Source organism: Lepidochelys kempii, chromosome 16 (genome assembly GCF_965140285.1).
Source record: "Lepidochelys kempii isolate rLepKem1 chromosome 16, rLepKem1.hap1, whole genome shotgun sequence".
In the NCBI taxonomy this organism is placed as follows: domain Eukaryota; kingdom Metazoa; phylum Chordata; order Testudines; family Cheloniidae; genus Lepidochelys; species Lepidochelys kempii.
In genome coordinates this window covers 24,191,470-24,209,166 of record NC_136395.1, presented here as the reverse complement: position 1 = coordinate 24,209,166, position 17,697 = coordinate 24,191,470, and the positions used below count along the sequence as shown (strand labels likewise).

The 17,697-nt window shown below is 46.3% G+C and overlaps 1 protein-coding gene across 2 annotated transcripts in view; it reads left to right on the top strand.

The window, feature by feature from the left end:
- Window positions 1-8,523: 8,523 nt before the first annotated feature.
- Window positions 8,524-17,697, top strand: part of STOM (stomatin) — a 32,057-nt gene continuing 22,883 nt past the window's right edge. The window contains exon 1 of one of the 2 annotated variants that reach the window (XM_073314077.2): window positions 8,524-8,695. In XM_073314077.2, the coding sequence (XP_073170178.1) occupies window positions 8,635-8,695 (61 nt within the window). In that variant the 5' untranslated portion in view covers window positions 8,524-8,634. The remainder of the gene's footprint in view (window positions 8,696-17,697) is intronic. The other variant, XM_073314076.2, reaches the window with a different exon arrangement.

Sequence of the window (17,697 nt, the reverse complement as noted above, 5' to 3'; positions counted from 1 at the left end):
TAAAACTTTGGGTTCGTCCTGCCAAGACTTCCCCGGAGCATTGTGTCATGACCAATGGAACCCGGCTCCTCCCTACCAGTGATCAACCTAGCTGGCCACTAGGTTGATCCAGACTCTGGACTGGTAATTATAACATCAACTGGTGGGTGGGTGTATGTGGTAACTGAATGCATATGCTGATTGTTGTATCTTCAATAAATGCGACGTATTGCCTTTTCCCTTATAAAAGATCCTGTGTGGTTTTTATAAGCATAACATTTTTGGTGGAGAATTGCTTTTTTTTTTTTTTTTAAACTGAGCTATAAACCATCACACACTTACAGTGCTACAGAAACACCTTATTACATATATAGGTATTCTTATTGAGTGATATTGTAAATGTTAAATACATGCATCTCATGTATTAGAACTCTTCTGCCTTTACTCTGTATGTAAATCAGCTCCCATAATATTGTATTTGTTTAGACCTGAGTTTTCTGGGCTGAAATTGATAGTAGTAACAGCTATAATAAACTCACTTGAAGTTTAGCAATTCCAGGAATACTTGCCCTATAAAGGCTTCCCCATATCATACAAATGGGCTTCTGGATATCAGTGGGTAAAGAGTAGTAACATTGTTGGCTAATTTCAATACTCTATAATTATATTAACCAAGGGGAGCTTCCTTCTCATACCCCAGTCTTCCATGAATCTCAGATTTTTAAAAAGACCATTTTTTTCTAGTCTCAGAGCAGTTAAGTATGTTAGGATTATTTAAGCGTAGATGGTGCAGGTAGCAATACCTATAGTTAAGGTTGCTCAAAACTTTGCAGAAGACCCTCTTTTCAGTTGCCAAACTTTAACCATTTGAGTTCATATTTCTATGTCAGAGGGTTGCTTCAGAGTGAATTGTTTTGGAAAATTTCAGTAAAAACTGTACAGCTGCTTCTCAGACTGAGATTAAGGAAAAATACATTGTTTTGCCATGTTAAAAAATTCTAGTACCTACATGACTGGAAATTTGCCATAGTGACAGGGGTGTGCCTTTTGTTGCCTCCATGAAAATCTGCCCAAATGTGAATAAGTTATGAGCCTCTGAAAATTTCAGTTCATGCATACTCAGAGATATGCCAGAGTTTAGAAGCCAAATTCTCTGAGTATTCTGTCTGAACTGAGCATGCTTAACTCTTCACATTGCCTATGTGTGACTGGACTGATTATGCTCCATCCTGGGGCTGCCGGGGGGCAGAACATGACTTTCCTTGCAATTGCTCCTCCAGCTATGACACTGGGTACTGAAAATGCAGCAGGGAGACTGACTCTCTGGTGGTCTCAAAGCTCCCACCCCCCACGGTGACACTTAGGCAGCACAAAGAAAAAGGATGATGCACTCTTACTGGTACCCAGACAGCGTCTCGGAGAAAGCAGCCTCGCTGGAATGCATAAGAGTCAGGGTAGGGGCTGAAGCCAGAGGGTGGATAATAGGAGAAGGGAGAAAGGGACAAGAGCCACAGGTGAGGGAATAGATAGGAATGGCGGGAGGAGAAGGAAGCTGTGTGGACTTCTTGATTTTCAGGGTACTCTGCCAATTGTTTTGGTTTTGGAGAGATTGTTGAATGCTTTAGTTCACATAGTCAGTTTTTAATACTAATTAATATGTCCTTAAAACGTATATACTTAGAGAACATGATCGATTCTTTTTAAAATTGAAATAAATTTATATTTGTAAAAATCAGTTTTCGAGAAAATAATTCTTACTTACAAACATCAGCAGCCTTCTTCAAATGAATCTAAGTAGAAAGGATAAGTTGAAAGACAGACCTATGTATAGATAGATGGAAGTAGCTGGACATGTTTATTATTGCATGCCTCTCTTAAGTATTATATGTTTAGGAAGGGTGAAAACAACATATTTGACAACTATGATAACATAAATCACTTCTACACAGTTTAAAGAAAAAAATATATACATACAAAAACAAAATATTGATTAGACTGGTCAACTTTCTAGCAATTACATGGATGTAAAAACAACAAGGAATACTTGTAGCACCTTAGAGACTAATAAATTTATTTGTGCATAAGCTTTCATGGGCTAAAACCCATTTCATCAGATGCATGGAGTGGAAAATACAATAGGAAGATATATGGATGTTGTACAGGGTATGGGACACCCGATGGCAGCAACCATCCACAGAACAACAATACCTTTGTGTTCATCCCCAAGTTTTTCCATCACCAAGGAGTACTACTGAAGTCACTGGCAAAATTCCCTTTGACTTTAATAGGAATGGGATGAAATCCTCTTTAAGAAATCAGATAAAAGGCTTTCTACTCTAAAATCCTTGAGCAAAATGCTGTAATAAATATGTATTAGTTTGTAGCTAAATGCATGAGATGTTAATGAGACTCCATACAACAGCTTGATACTTTAGTGTTCATGAAGTGGTTTTTTTAAGCTTTACTAAGGTGTAAAGGCCCAAGCCTTAACTACTGATATTGATTTTAAGAGGATCTAGCCGTCATCTGCTTACTATTCATTGCTGAAACTCGCTCTAAAGTAAATCATCAGCTCACAGTATCTATTCCTTGTATTTCAGCAGCATCCTTCTTTACCTCTTAACCTACTGAGGTTACTGTTAGGAGTTGTCCTTACCACTGGTCAACACTTTCAGCACAGTGATCCCCTATAGCAGAGATGGCTCCATTTTGTCAAAAGAGATCAGCACTGACAACTTCTCAGAAGTCCAAGGGACTGCACTTAATTTGTACAAACAAAATAGAGAAGACTGCAGTCTCCTTCATCTTTAATATGGTGGTGTAGCCTCTTGATACTAAATGCCCCAATATACAGCGTTCCAGTCTGCTGTAAGATCTGTTCTGATCAAGATGCAGTAATGTATGTTGGGACTTCTGGTCTCCATATTCAAGATGAATACAGTCATAGAACTCGCCGCCCTAAACTGTTAGGCATCTGACTACGTCATGTTGATATCCTGCTGTAGCTGCTCTCGGGATAAAGAGACATACAGTTTCCAAGGTTGTTTGTCTGACATCTTTTGAAAGAAGAACTACAGGTAAATTTACACAACAGTAAACTGAAAAACAGCATAGAAGCACTACCAGCTTGAGAACCCTCCCTCGGTGACAACAGCTATGAACATATTAATCCAAGCTCTCTACAGACAATATTCTTAAGCATATTAGTAGTGGTGGTCAGAAAAGGGAGATTCAAAAAAGTTAACAGGACTCAAGGACAATAAAATAGATTTGGTCTTTGTTTTCATTTATCCCTGATTTGTTCTGAGGATTTTTTGCTACTTAGAACTAGTCTGGAATTTGCTAGCAAAGTGATGCAATTAGAAATTCATGCCAATTGATGATGAGAAGGGCTGTTTATCAGGCATCTTAGGCCCGGTGGGAAAGAGTTTTACCATTATGCTCTTGCAGCGATGCTGTTCATATCATCTTGGGATTCACATGCTCCTGAAATAAAGTTGCAGTGGACACAAAAAATCTTTCATTTTAACTAAAAAAGAATGTAATTTCTCTTGCCCATATATAGAGGAGAAGCTTACATATCACTTACCATGCATTTGTTTTACTTAGCTACAAATCACGCTACATAAACAGGAAACTCTAGTCCCCATGGCTTTATTAATCACATAATGGAAAGCAAAAGCCAGGGCATTTCCAAGGAAAGATTCAAACAAAGAGGAATTATTATATATTATAGTTCACATTAAGCCTTTGAATTAACCTAGTAACACCTATCTCCTGTATAGCACTGTTCATCCATATAGCTCAAAATACTTTCCAAAGGAGCTAAGTATCATTATCTCAGTTTTGCAGATGGAGAAAATGAAGCAAAGTTACCCAGCAAGCTAGTAATTATAAACTGTAAATATATTTATTGTGTGGCATCATTATATGTGTATGTTCCTTCCCCACTTTCATAGCTGTGGAAAACGTTTATTCCCCATAATCCAAGAGTGATTAAAGAATAGTCACAGGTCACGTATAGCCCTCTAACAACTTCTAATGCCAGGACTGAGCCTTGAAATGTTTACAGGTGTGACACCTTGCACAGCAGCGTTGCTACAGTGCAGCAGCTGAGTATGTAATTACCTGCTTTTATGGCTCTATTGTTGTTACCATGGGAGGAATCTCATAGGAAAGCTGCAAAGATCATGGCTTTGTTTTCTGCAAAAAAAAGGGGGGGGGGGATATAGGATCAGCACTTTACTACACTAAGCAAGCAGTGTCTCCAGCAGCATCTCAGTAAGAGAGAGAAGCAGCAAGAACCTCATGGGCCACTTAAGGCCAAGACCCTATAGGTGGAATTTTCAAAAGTGCTCAAGCTGCCTTAACTCTCCTCCCATTTAAGAAAACAGTAAACTCTTTTTCCCTCCCCACACCCTGCCGCTGACTTCAGCAGGAACAGTGTTACAATGCTGAGCACTTTTTTTGAAAATCCTATCCGAAATGGCCATGGACTCTATGTAAAAGACAGACTGAATGACCAAGAGCCCACTCCAAGCCCCCAGAGAAACACCTTACTTCTAGCAATATCTCCCCTGAGCCCATTTATCCCTTCGCTGGAAACAACATTTACTATTAAACACCCAGAAATTTTCATTTTCATATTCAAACAAACTAGAGGCTCACCCACCTTCCCAGGGAATTTCACAGCCTGTTTACTTTCAGTGTTCTCATATTCTCTTTGGATGGGTTGGTTTCTTCTCTGTCCTCTCCCTTTCTTTTCTTTTCACCTCCTGTTCATGTCCCTGACTCTGCTCCCCTCACATACTTAAGCTTACACCCTTTCAAATTTATCTCACTTTTTTCACCCCTCATCAAGGGGGCTCTGCTGTTGTCACTGCACTTTCTTAAGAATCTCTCCTCTTCTAATGGCCCAGTGCCCATATGCCTCTCCTTTTCCCTTCCCCTTAAGGCCCATTTCCCAACTGCCTCATCTGTGTCAGCTTCCTACCACGCCCTATGGTCCTTCAGCCCGTTTCCCAGCTCACTCAACTGCTGTCACCTGCCCCACCACATTGGAGGGCCCCTCTGCCCAATTCCCACCCAGGGAATCGTAACTGCCACAGAATATTCTGGCCTGAACAATTCCATCCTTTCCCCAACGGTCACCCCAAGTGCGCTGCCCGCAGTGTGAACAGTAACTGGATAAGAGGGGGTATTAATTAGGGTGACCAGATACCCCGATTTTATAGGGACAGTCCCAATGTTTGGGGCTTTTTCTAATATAGGCTCCTATTATCGCCCACCCCCGTCCTGATTTTTAACACTTGCTGTCTGGTCACCCTAGTATTAATCCACCCTCACATCTCAGTAGCAAAATAATTCTTTCTGGCTGCTCCCTGCAAACCTGTCTCAGCCCTGCCTTCCCTTCCAGCCTGCACTGGGCTCCAAGGGTGACTACCCAACACGAAAAGTGACAAGCAAAAGGGATAACTTTTAACAGGGACACGGCTTCAAACCCAACCCGAGAGCCCCCAGGATATGCCCCTCAAATCCCTGTATCTCTGTCAGCCCCATATCCTTGACAACCCCATATTCCTGTAACCCATATCTCTGCCCAGGCCCCACATCCCTGACAGTACCCCCATAACCCTGTGTCTTGTTAGTCTCCACCTATAGATGCCTCCCATATCCCTGCCCCTCATAGCCCTGTATATGTCTCCCCCTATCCCTGACACCCCATACCCCCGCCTCCTATTGCCCCCCCATCCCTGAAACCCCATCTCTGTCTCCCCCATCCCTGACACCCCATACCCCCGCCTCCTATTGCCGCCATCCCTGACACCCCATTTCTGTCTCCCCATATGCCTGACACCCCATACCCCCGCCTCCTATTGCCCCCCCATCCCTGACACCCCATCTCTGTCTCCCCCTATCCCTGACACCCCATACCCCCGCCTCCTATTGCCCCCCCATCCCTGAAACCCCATCTCTGTCTCCCCCATCCCTGACACCCCATACCCCCGCCTCCTATTGCCCCCCCATCCCTGACACCCCATCTCTGTCTCCCCCATCCCTGACACCCCATACCCCCGCCTCCTATTGCCGCCATCCCTGACACCCCATTTCTGTCTCCCCATATGCCTGACACCCCATACCCCCGCCTCCTATTGCCCCCCCAACCCTGACACCCCATCTCTGTCTCCCCCATCCCTGACACCCCATACCCCCACCTCCTATTGCCCCTCCATCCCTGACACCCCATCTCTGTCTCCCCCACCCCTGACACCCCATACCCCCGCCTCCTATTGCCCCCCCATCCCTGAAACCCCATCTCTGTCTCCCCCATCCCTGACACCCCATACCCCCGCCTCCTATTGCCCCCCCATCCCTGACACCCCATCTCTGTCTCCCCCTATCCCTGACACCCCATACCCCCGCCTCCTATTGCCCCCCCATCCCTGACACCCCATCTCTGTCTCCCCCATCCCTGACACCCCATACCCCCGCCTCCTATTGCCCCCCCATCCCTGACACCCCATCTCTGTCTCCCCCATCCCTGACACCCCATACCCCCGCCTCCTATTGCCGCCATCCCTGACACCCCATTTCTGTCTCCCCATATGCCTGACACCCCATACCCCCGCCTCCTATTGCCCCCCCATCCCTGACACCCCATCTCTGTCTCCCCCATCCCTGACACCCCATACCCCCGCCTCCTATTGCCCCTCCATCCCTGACACCCCATCTCTGTCTCCCCCATCCCTGACACCCCATACCCCCGCCTCCTATTGCCCCCCCATCCCTGAAACCCCATCTCTGTCTCCCCCATCCCTGACACCCCATACCCCCGCCTCCTATTGCCGCCATCCCTGACACCCCATTTCTGTCTCCCCATATGCCTGACACCCCATACCCCCGCCTCCGATTGCCCCCCCATCCCTGACACCCCATCTCTGTCTTCCCCATCCCTGACACCCCATACCCCCGCCTCCTATTGCCCCCCATCCCTGAAACCCCATCTCTGTCTCCCCCATCCCTGACACCCCATACCCCCGCCTCCTATTGCCGCCATCCCTGACACCCCATTTCTGTCTCCCCATATGCCTGACACCCCATACCCCCGCCTCCTATTGCCCCCCCATCCCTGACACCCCATCTCTGTCTCCCCCATCCCTGACACCCCATACCCCCGCCTCCTATTGCCCCCCATCCCTGAAACCCCATCTCTGTTTCCCCCATCCCTGACACCCCATACCCCCGCCTCCTATTGCCCCCCCATCCCTGACACCCCATCTCTGTCTCCCCCATCCCTGACACCCCATACCCCCGCCTCCTATTGCCCCCCCATCCCTGAAACCCCATCTCTGTCTCCCCCATCCCTGACACCCCATACCCCCGCCTCCTATTGCCGCCATCCCTGACACCCCATTTCTGTCTCCCCATATGCCTGACACCCCATACCCCCGCCTCCTATTGCCCCCCCATCCCTGACACCCCATCTCTGTCTCCCCCATCCCTGACACCCCATACCCCCGCCTCCTATTGCCCCCCCATCCCTGAAACCCCATCTCTGTTTCCCCCATCCCTGACACCCCATACCCCCACCTCCTATTGCCCCCCCATCCCTGACACCCCATCTCTGTCTCCCCCATCCCTGACACCCCATACCCCCGCCTCCTATTGCCCCCCCATCCCTGAAACCCCATCTCTGTTTCCCCCATCCCTGACACCCCATACCCCCGCCTCCTATTGCCCCCCCATCCCTGACACCCCATCTCTGTCTCCCCCATCCCTGACACCCCATACCCCCGCCTCCTATTGCCCCCCCATCCCTGACACCCCATCTCTGTCTCCCCCATCCCTGACACCCCATACCCCCGCCTCCTATTGCCGCCATCCCTGACACCCCATTTCTGTCTCCCCATATGCCTGACACCCCATACCCCCGCCTCCTATTGCCCCTCCATCCCTGACACCCCATCTCTGTCTCCCCCATCCCTGACACCCCATACCCCCGCCTCCTATTGCCCCCCCATCCCTGAAACCCCATCTCTGTCTCCCCCATCCCTGACACCCCATACCCCCGCCTCCTATTGCCCCCCCATCCCTGAAACCCCATCTCTGTTTCCCCCATCCCTGACACCCCATACCCCCGCCTCCTATTGCCCCCCCATCCCTGACACCCCATCTCTGTCTCCCCCATCCCTGACACCCCATACCCCCGCCTCCTATTGCCCCCCCATCCCTGAAACCCCATCTCTGTCTCCCCCATCCCTGACACCCCATACCCCCGCCTCCTATTGCCCCCCCATCCCTGAAACCCCATCTCTGTTTCCCCCATCCCTGACACCCCATACCCCCGCCTCCTATTGCCCCCCCATCCCTGACACCCCATACCCCCGCCTCCTATTGCCCCCCCATCCCTGACACCCCTGTGCCTCACTCCATATCCCCGCACACCCCCTCACCGGAGGGGGAAAATGAGGGGCTCCCGCCAAGGCAGCCTGAATCCAGAGGAGCCCCGAGCTCCGCCCCGAGCCCGCCGGGCTCGGGGCGGGGTCTGGCGCCGGGGCCGGCCCCGGGGCGCTCAGTGCTGAGGGAAGCGGCGGCGTGGGGCCAGCCGGCGGAGCGGAGCGGAGCGGCGGGTAGCGGTTCGCAGGGGACGCGGCTATGGCGGACAAGCAGGGAGCGAGAGCGGACCGCAGCCGGCAGGTCCCGGACACTTTCAGCGGTGAGGCGCGCGCGGCTCGCCCCTTCCCGCGCAGTCGGGACCGGCCCCTGCGGACCCAGCCAGGTGCTGGCAGGGCCTCGCGCTCCGCGCCCCCTTCTCCCCTCAGGGCGCCGCCTGCCCCGCTGGCCGGTCAGGAGGGGGCCCGTGTGACCCCGGGCCCCGCTTGCCAGGGCGGCGGGGGGGGGTCTCGAGCGGAGCCTGCGGCCCCCCCCCCGGTAGCCGCTCCCTGCGGGGCGGACCCAGGGTAAAGTTCGCTTCAGACGCTTCCCGGGCAGGGCCTCGCCGCCCTGTGTCCGGTTCCCCGGCTCGCCAGCCTGGAGACTTTCCTCCGGCCATTCAGGCCCCAGCAGAGACGGGGGGGGAGGCAAATACAGTACAATGCCGTGTTAAACAAATAAAGGGAAAGCATCGTTTTTCTTCTGCAGAGTAAAGTTTCAGAGCAGTATTAGGTCAATGCTCCGTTGTAAACTTTTGAGAGAACTGTAATGTTTTGTTCAGTTACGAACTTTTCAGAGCTACGAACAACCTCCAGTCCCAAAGTGTTCGTGACTTTGAGGTTCTGCTGTATGCCCAAGAGCAAAATGTGTGGCACAGGCCTCTTCTAAGACTGGCTGCCTCAGAATGGGGTGCACAGCAAAAATGGAGGAGCCGGAGGTTTGAAATTGGGTTAAATTTTTTAATAAATCTAAAGTTTTCACAGTTCCTCGTATGAGGTGTCAACTTGTGAGTCTGGCTAGCTCAGCTGATGAAGCATCAGACTTTTAATCTGAGGGTCCAGGGTTCAGATCCCTGGTCAGGTGATAAACTATATCTTGCGGGGGAGGGATAGCTCAGTGGTTTGAGCGTTGGCCTGCTAAACTCAAGGTTTAAGGTTTAAACCTCAAGGTTCAATCCTTGAGGGGGCCATTTAGGGATTTGGGGATTGGTCCTGCTTTGAGCAGGGGGTTGGTCTAGATGACCTTCTGAGGTCCCTTCCAACCCTGATATTCTGTGATTCTATGAACTTGTAGTAATGGGAATAAGAAGGTAGGGAAAGGGGTTCGTGTCATTAGCAAATGACCAGTAGAATGATGTACCAGTTTTGCAGTTTTCTTTTGGATAGTAAATAACATGGCTGCATCACTAAGAAGTGAAACAATGTATAATTAAGATCCTTGTCAACAAAGCTAGTTCCCCCGTAGGGAATTCTAACTGTAAATGAGAATAAGAAGAACTGATTTGTTTGCGCCATTAAATGTGTTTGGTATTAGCAAAATGTTAGATGGATGATACTGACTAACCAGATTATTCAGTATAATAGTGGATTTTAAAACAACAAGCTGTTTTATTTAGGATGAGATGGTGAAAATAGCATCACGTGCTTATAATTTAGGAAGCGGCTTATGGTTCCACAGGATTGGTGGGATGTGAAACAACTCTGACAGCAAGATTTTCAAAATAATCATAGTGGAAGTTCACAGAACTTTTATTTTAACCAAATATTAATTTGTACGTACACACATACACGCTTGCATCACTAGAGACAGATCAGTCTTCTTCAATTTCCACCTTTTTCCTCTGTTTCTCAGTGGTGCTTTATATTATTCGTTTGGGCTATACTAGAAAAAGTTAGAATATCCAACATTCTTTGGTCTTTTGGGTGTCATTGGCATATATTATCTGTTCTTATCACTTTAACATCTCATATGACCTCTCAGAGTTGGTTTTCAGAGGATGAACTCAATATAACAGATATTTTCCATGTCTTATCATCCTACAATACTAATTTGACTACTGAAAACCAGTTTATTTTGTTATTAAATACATGATGTAATGGAGATTGAGATTGCCAGAATGTAACTAAATATGGGTTTGTTCTGCACTGTAGCCAGTTTGGGGTGGAGAGAATTATTCATAAGATTGTTTAAATATAAAGGTTTACTTGAGCAGTTAGTGTTGTGTAAATATCAGCATGCCCGTTTGTATCGTTAGGCATGTGACCAACGCCTAGTTCTGGTATCCACTAAAAGGATCTATATCATTTTTTGTGTATCTTGGATGTTAATAACTCAACCAGTCATTTTAAATAAATGCCTGGAATAAGATTAAGTGAATATCTCTCTTACCTTTTCATATTCCAAGTTATCAATCATTCAGAAGTTACTGTATGTTTTATGTTCTTATGGAGGCTAAGATACCGGCTGTAAATTATTTTTGCCATCATAAATGAAGTATTTATACAGTAAATTGTTACAACTTACTAATGTCTATAATTATTTTGATTCAGTACAATTTGCCATCATTAAATCCATTCGTTGCTTCAGCCATTAATGCAGAATGGAGTATTAATTGCTTATGAGGAGATAGAATTGCTTAACTGTAACCAAGGAGAAATAGAGAAGCTTGTGTAAAAGGTCTGTTTTTGGCGCTAAGGGTACAAATTTGTCTTTGTCCTTTTGATTGACAGGATCATACCCAACTGGCTAGGAGAGGCTCAGTAGTGGTAATTGTTCACTAGAGACCAAAATAACAAACTTGCGCAAGGGAACAAAGAACAAACCCAGTAGTTATCAGTGGGTGTGCCGCAATAGGATGGAAGCATCCTAGAGGGACAGATACTCAGTCCTCATCCGCTTAACTTTTTTTAGAATTGATATTCGTGAAATGTGTTGAACTGACCTACTTGGAGAGTTAAGTCATCTGTCTTAAGTACAGGTACAGCATGGGCAATACAAATGTAAGTTTCTTCCCCAACACTGGCTTATAGAGAGACTTTCTTTTAGGGATGAGTGGATAGTTCAGTCCTTACTTTCCTATTCTGCCTTGCTGCTAAGGGGGTAAATTGGTGCCAGTGGTGGTGGCTTTTGTGGTATGGACAACTCTCTATTCTTAGCTGGACTGAGACTGCCAAACTTGCTATATTGTCTAGTGGTCAGAGTATTTCTGATCCTGAGGGGATCCTTAAATCTCTGAATGCTGACCTGACTTCTTACTCATGTTTACGGTCCCATAACTCTACAAAACCCAGATGTGATGTTACAAACAGAGGATGACTGATTTTTAAATAAGGAGTAAGCAACAGAAGACCAACTGTTAATGAAACAGACCTTGTTTTCTTGCAAATGTCTCTTCTAATAAACAATAGACAGAAATAAAATACAAAACAAATGGTATTGTTTGTAAATAATATGTATTTTGAAAAGTTACAGGAGACATCAACAGCAAGCTAAGAATGCTAAACAAGTGATATGGTATGGAAGTGGTTCTCAATCAGGGGTATGCAGAGGTCTTCTAAGGGGTACATCAACTCATCTAGATATTTGCCTAGTTTTACAACAGGCTACATAAAAAGCATTACCAAAGTCAGTACAAACTAAAATTTCATAGAGACAAAATGAGAAAATAAGCAATATGTCAGTAACAGTGTGCTGTCAGACTTTTGTATTTTTATGTCTGATTTTGTAAGCAAGTAGTTTTTAAGTGAGGTGAAACTTGAGGTACGCAAGACATATCAGACTCCTGAAAGGGGTACAGTGGTCTGGAAAGCTTGAGAACCATTGTGGTATGAAATGGCCCAGAAGCTGTTTAATGGACATGCAGGATCTGCCTTTCAAAGAATTATGCACTTTTGACAAGCAAGTTTTTTTTTTCCCCTCTTCACATGCTGAAGATGTAACTACACGGAAGAATTAGAATTTGTATTACAACAATAGGTGAAGTTTCACCTGTGCTAAGCTGCTAGCACACATGGGACTCCGGTACTTCTGCCTGTGAATAACTCTGCTCTGAGGAGGTTGATAGCACTGTTGTAAACAGCTTGCTGTTGCTGGTGCAGCTGAACTATTGCTGGTAGTTGCTGTAATACAGGTACTGACTTTTGTAGACCTTGGCCGCTCTAGAGAGTTATGGCTCTCAAAAATGATGCAATTCTGTAAGCGGTAGCCATGGTGGCAGATGGTACTCAGGCATTTTTGCCAGCATGTAAAACTACTCTCAGTTTTTGAGTCTCTTACTGTGGAGGTTTCAGAGTAGCAGCCGCGTTAGTCTGTATTCGCAAAAAGAAAAGGAGGACTTGTGGCACCTTAGAGACTAACACATTTATTTGAGCATAAGCTTTCATGAGCTACAGCTCACTTCATCGGATGCATTCAGTGAATCCGATGAAGTGAGCTGTAGCTCACAAAAGCTTATGCTCAAATAAATTGGTTAGTCTCTAAGGTGCCACAAGTACTCCTTTTCTTTTTACTGTGGAGGAATTATCTAATAGGTTTTCATAGAATCATAGAATATCAGGGTTGGAAGGGATCCCAGAAGGTCATCTAGTCCAACCCCCTGCTCGAAGCAGGACCAATTCCCAGTTAAATCATCCCAGCCAGGGCTTTGTCAAGCCTGACCTTAAAAACCTCTAAGGAAGGAGATTCTACCACCTCCCTAGGTAACGCATTCCAGTGTTTCACCACCCTCTTAGTGAAAAAGTTTTTCCTAATATCCAATCTAAACCTCCCCCACTGCAACTTGAGACCATTACTCCTCGTTCTGTCATCTGCTACCATTGAGAACAGTCTAGAGCCATCCTCTTTGGAACCCCCTTTCAGGTAGTTGAAAGCAGCTATCAAATCCCCCCTCATTCTTCTCTTCTGCAGGCTAAACAATCCCAGCTCCCTCAGCCTCTCCTCATAATTCATGTGTTCCAGTCCCCTAATCATTTTTGTTGCCCTTCGCTGGACTCTCTCCAATTTATCCACAGCCTTCTTGAAGTGTGGGGCCCAAAACTGGACACAGTACTCCAGATGAGGCCTCACCAATGTCGAATAGAGGGGAACGATCACGTCCCTCGATCTGCTCGCTATGCCCCTACTTATACATCCCAAAATGCCATTGGCCTTCTTGGCAACAAGGGCACACTGCTGACTCATATCCAGCTTCTCGTCCACTGTCACCCCTAGGTCCTTTTTCGCAGAACTGCTGCCTAGCCATTCGGTCCCTAGTCTGTAGCTGTGCATTGGGTTCTTCCGTCCTAAGTGCAGGACCCTGCACTTATCCTTATTGAACCTCATCAGATTTCTTTTGGCCCAATCCTCCAATTTGACTAGGTCCTTCTGTATCCTATCCCTCCCCTCCAGCGTATCTACCACTCCTCCCAGTTTAGTATCATCCGCAAATTTGCTGAGAGTGCAATCCACACCATCCTCCAGATCATTTATGAAGATATTGAACAAAACCAGCCCCAGGACCGACCCTTGGGGTACTCCACTTGATACCGGCTGCCAACTAGATATGGAGCCATTGATCACTACCCGTTGAGCCCGACAATCTAGCCAGCTTTCTACCCACCTTATAGTGCATTCATCCAGCCCATACTTCCTTAACTTGCTGACAAGAATACTGTGGGAGACCATGTCAAAAGCTTTGCTAAAGTCAAGAAACAATACATCCACGGCTTTCCCTTCATCCACAGAACCAGTAATCTCATCATAAAAGGCGATTAGATTAGTCAGGCATGACCTTCCCTTGGTGAATCCATGCTGGCTGTTCCTGATCACTTTCCTCTCATGCAAGTGCTTCAGGATTGATTCTTTGAGGACCTGCTCCATGATTTTTCCAGGGACTGAGGTGAGGCTGACTGGCCTGTAGTTCCCAGGATCCTCCTTCTTCCCTTTTTTAAAGATTGGCACTACATTAGCCTTTTTCCAGTCATCTGGGACTTCCCCGGTTCGCCACGAGTTTTCAAAGATAATGGCCAATGGCTCTGCAATCACAGCCGCCGATTCCTTCAGCACTCTCGGATGCAACTCGTCCGGCCCCATGGACTTGTGCACGTCCAGCTTTTCTAAATAGTCCCTAACCACCTCTATCTCCACAGAGGGCTGGCCATCTCTTCCCCATTTTGTGATGCCCAGCGCAGCAGTCTGGGAGCTGACCTTGTTAGTGAAAACAGAGGCAAAAAAAGCATTGAGTACATTAGCTTTTTCCACACTCTCTGTCACTAGGTTGCCTCCCTCATTCAGTAAGGGGCCCACAGATTCCTTGGCTTTCTTCTTGTTGCCAACATACCTGAAGAAACCCTTCTTGTTACTCTTGACATCTCTGGCTACCTGCAGCTCCAGGTGCGATTTGGCCCTCCTGATAACATTCCTACATGCCCGAGCAATATTTTTATACTCTTCCCTGGTCATATGTCCAACCTTCCACTTCTTGTAAGCTTCTTTTTTATGTTTAAGATCCGCTAGGATTTCACCATTAAGCCAAGCTGGTCGCCTGCCATATTTACTATTCTTTCGACACATCGGGATGGTTTGTCCCTGTAACCTGAACAGGGATTCCTTGAAATACAGCCAGCTCTCCTGGACTCCTTTCCCCTTCAAGTTAGTCCCCCAGGGGATCCTGGCCATCCGTTCCCTGAGGGAGTCGAAGTCTGCTTTCCTGAAGTCCAGGGTCCGTATCCTGCTGCTTACCTTTCTTCCCTGCGTCAGGATCCTGAACTCAACCAACTCATGGTCACTGCCTCCCAGATTCTCATCCACTTTTGCTTCCCCCACTAATTCTACCCGGTTTGTGAGCAGCAGGTCAAGAAAAGCGCCCCCCCTAGTTGGCTCCTCTAGCACTTGCGCCAGGAAATTGTCCCCTACGCTTTCCAAAAACTTCCTGGATTGTCTATGCACCGCTGTATTGCTCTCCCAGCAGATATCAGGAAAATTAAAGTCACCCATGAGAATCAGGGCATGCGATCTAGTAGCTTCTGTGAGCTGTCGGAAGAAAGCCTCATCTACCTCATCCCCCTGGTCCGGTGGTCTATAGCAGACTCCCACCACTACATCACTCTTGTTGCACACACTTCTAAACTTAATCCAGAGACACTCAGGTTTTTCTGCAGTTTCGTACCGGAGCTCTGAGCAGTCATACTGCTCCCTTACATACAGTGCTACTCCCCCACCTTTTCTGCCCTGCCTGTCTTTCCTGAACAGTTTATAACCATCCATGACAGTACTCCAGTCATGTGAGTTATCCCACCAAGTCTCTGTTATTCCGATCACGTCATAGTTCCTTGACATCACCAGGACCTCCAGTTCTCCCTGCTTGTTTCCAAGGCTTTGTGCATTTGTATATAAGCACTTGAGATAACCTGTTGATCGCCCCTCATTCCCAGTATGAGGCAGGAGCCCTCCCCTCACAGACATTCCTGCCTGTGCTTCCTCCCGGTATCCCGCTTCCCCACTTACCTCAGGGCTTTGGTCTCCTTCCCCCGGTGAACCTAGTTTAAAGCCCTCCTCACTAGGTTAGCCAGCCTGCTAGCAAAGATGCTCTTCCCTCTCTTCGTAAGATGGAGCCCGTCTCTGCCCAGCACTCCTCCTTCATGGAACACCATCCCATGGTCAAAGAAACCAAAGCCTTCTCTCCGACACCACCTGCGTAGCCATTCGTTGACTTCCACGATTCGACGCTCCCTACCTAGGCCTTTTCCTTCCACGGGGAGGATGGACGAGAACACCACTTGCGCCTCCAACTCCTTTATCCTTCTTTATCCTACAGCTTTTCTTTGTTCATTATAATTAAAGTCAGTTTTTCAGCAGTTGTCTAAAAGATTCCTGTATATTAAAGCTTAAATATGTATGCTGAGCAATAAATGATAGTGATCATACAGTGTGTGTGATTTTTTTCTTCTCCTGAGATGGAGTGGGACAATATTTGTCCTGTCAGGTTTGACTGTGTAGTGATATGGAAATGTTCATTCCTACTAATATTTCATATGAAATGCTGTTGAAACTTGTGTATGATTGTGAAATATTTGACTAGTCAGAGCACTCCTTTCCTGATGAATCCTGTGATAAATGGTAGGAATTCCTAAATGAGCTAATTCCAGAGCGTTAATTGGGTATAAAAAGCCAAGCAGGGCATGAACTATCTCTGTTTTTGAATGGCCTCTTGAGCTCATCCTGACAACTTCTCTTGTAATCTCATGAGCATCCTATCACTGAAATATGCTATTAAATATTGTTACAGCAATAAAATACTGACGAAAACAACCTTTCTGCTCTCACAATAAAAGTGTGTTTGTTCAGGTGAATTCCATTAGCATTGCAGAGCTGTATTCTACCCAGTTTTATATTGGGTTTGACTTTGGATAAGTGAATTAAAACATTCTGTTTTTAAATGCCTTTTTAAAAAGAAGGCTGAACTCTCAAACACATGTTCAACAACTTCCATCCAGAAAAGATCTTTCCATAACCTCTTTATTGGTAGCTCTGAGAAGCAGCAGTGGGACTGGAAGTCTGATTGTGGGAAAAGTTTCCTAGGATTGGGGAAGGGTAAAAGCTTGTCTAGTCATTGAAAAATCTGATTCTATACAACAACAGATTTCTCCTTAGTAGGTTTAAGCCAAAACCTTTTATGATCCTTTTCAAAATCTGAACTCACAAGCAAAGACTAAATACACTGGGTCAAGACACAGTTGAATAACCCAGTGATTGCCCAAGAACTACAGAAAATTGTTTGCAGGTTTGGCAAACTGTATTTCCTTCCTGAATATACAGGCATTTTGTGTCCACTATACACAATTTCTTTGTGGAGGAGAAGGAAGAGGAAGATACAGATGTTACATTTTGAAGGCTCTTAGAAACTAGAAGGGCCAAATTTGAGAAGGACAGATTGCAGCACTTTAGCTGCTGACATATATCATATCTACATCCAGTTCTGCATCTCCAGTAAGATGACATAAATGACTGTGAACATATGGATATCTATTATAGTTAGTTTTTGGTAACCTACTTCTCAATATATAACTAAAGTGATAATATAGTAAATAGAGTAACAACTGCACAAGCTGATTTTCCCACCTTCCCTGTCTTAATAGAAGAGATAATCAAATTCACCAGCTTTACAAATTGATTGAAAATTAAGATATTCAGCATAATTTGACATAGTGAGCGGGGATTTATGTAATCAGTTAATCTAATAAGTAAGCGTTGTAGATAACATGCACTTGAGGCAGTGATTATGTGTGGGTGCGAGGACCACAAACCTGT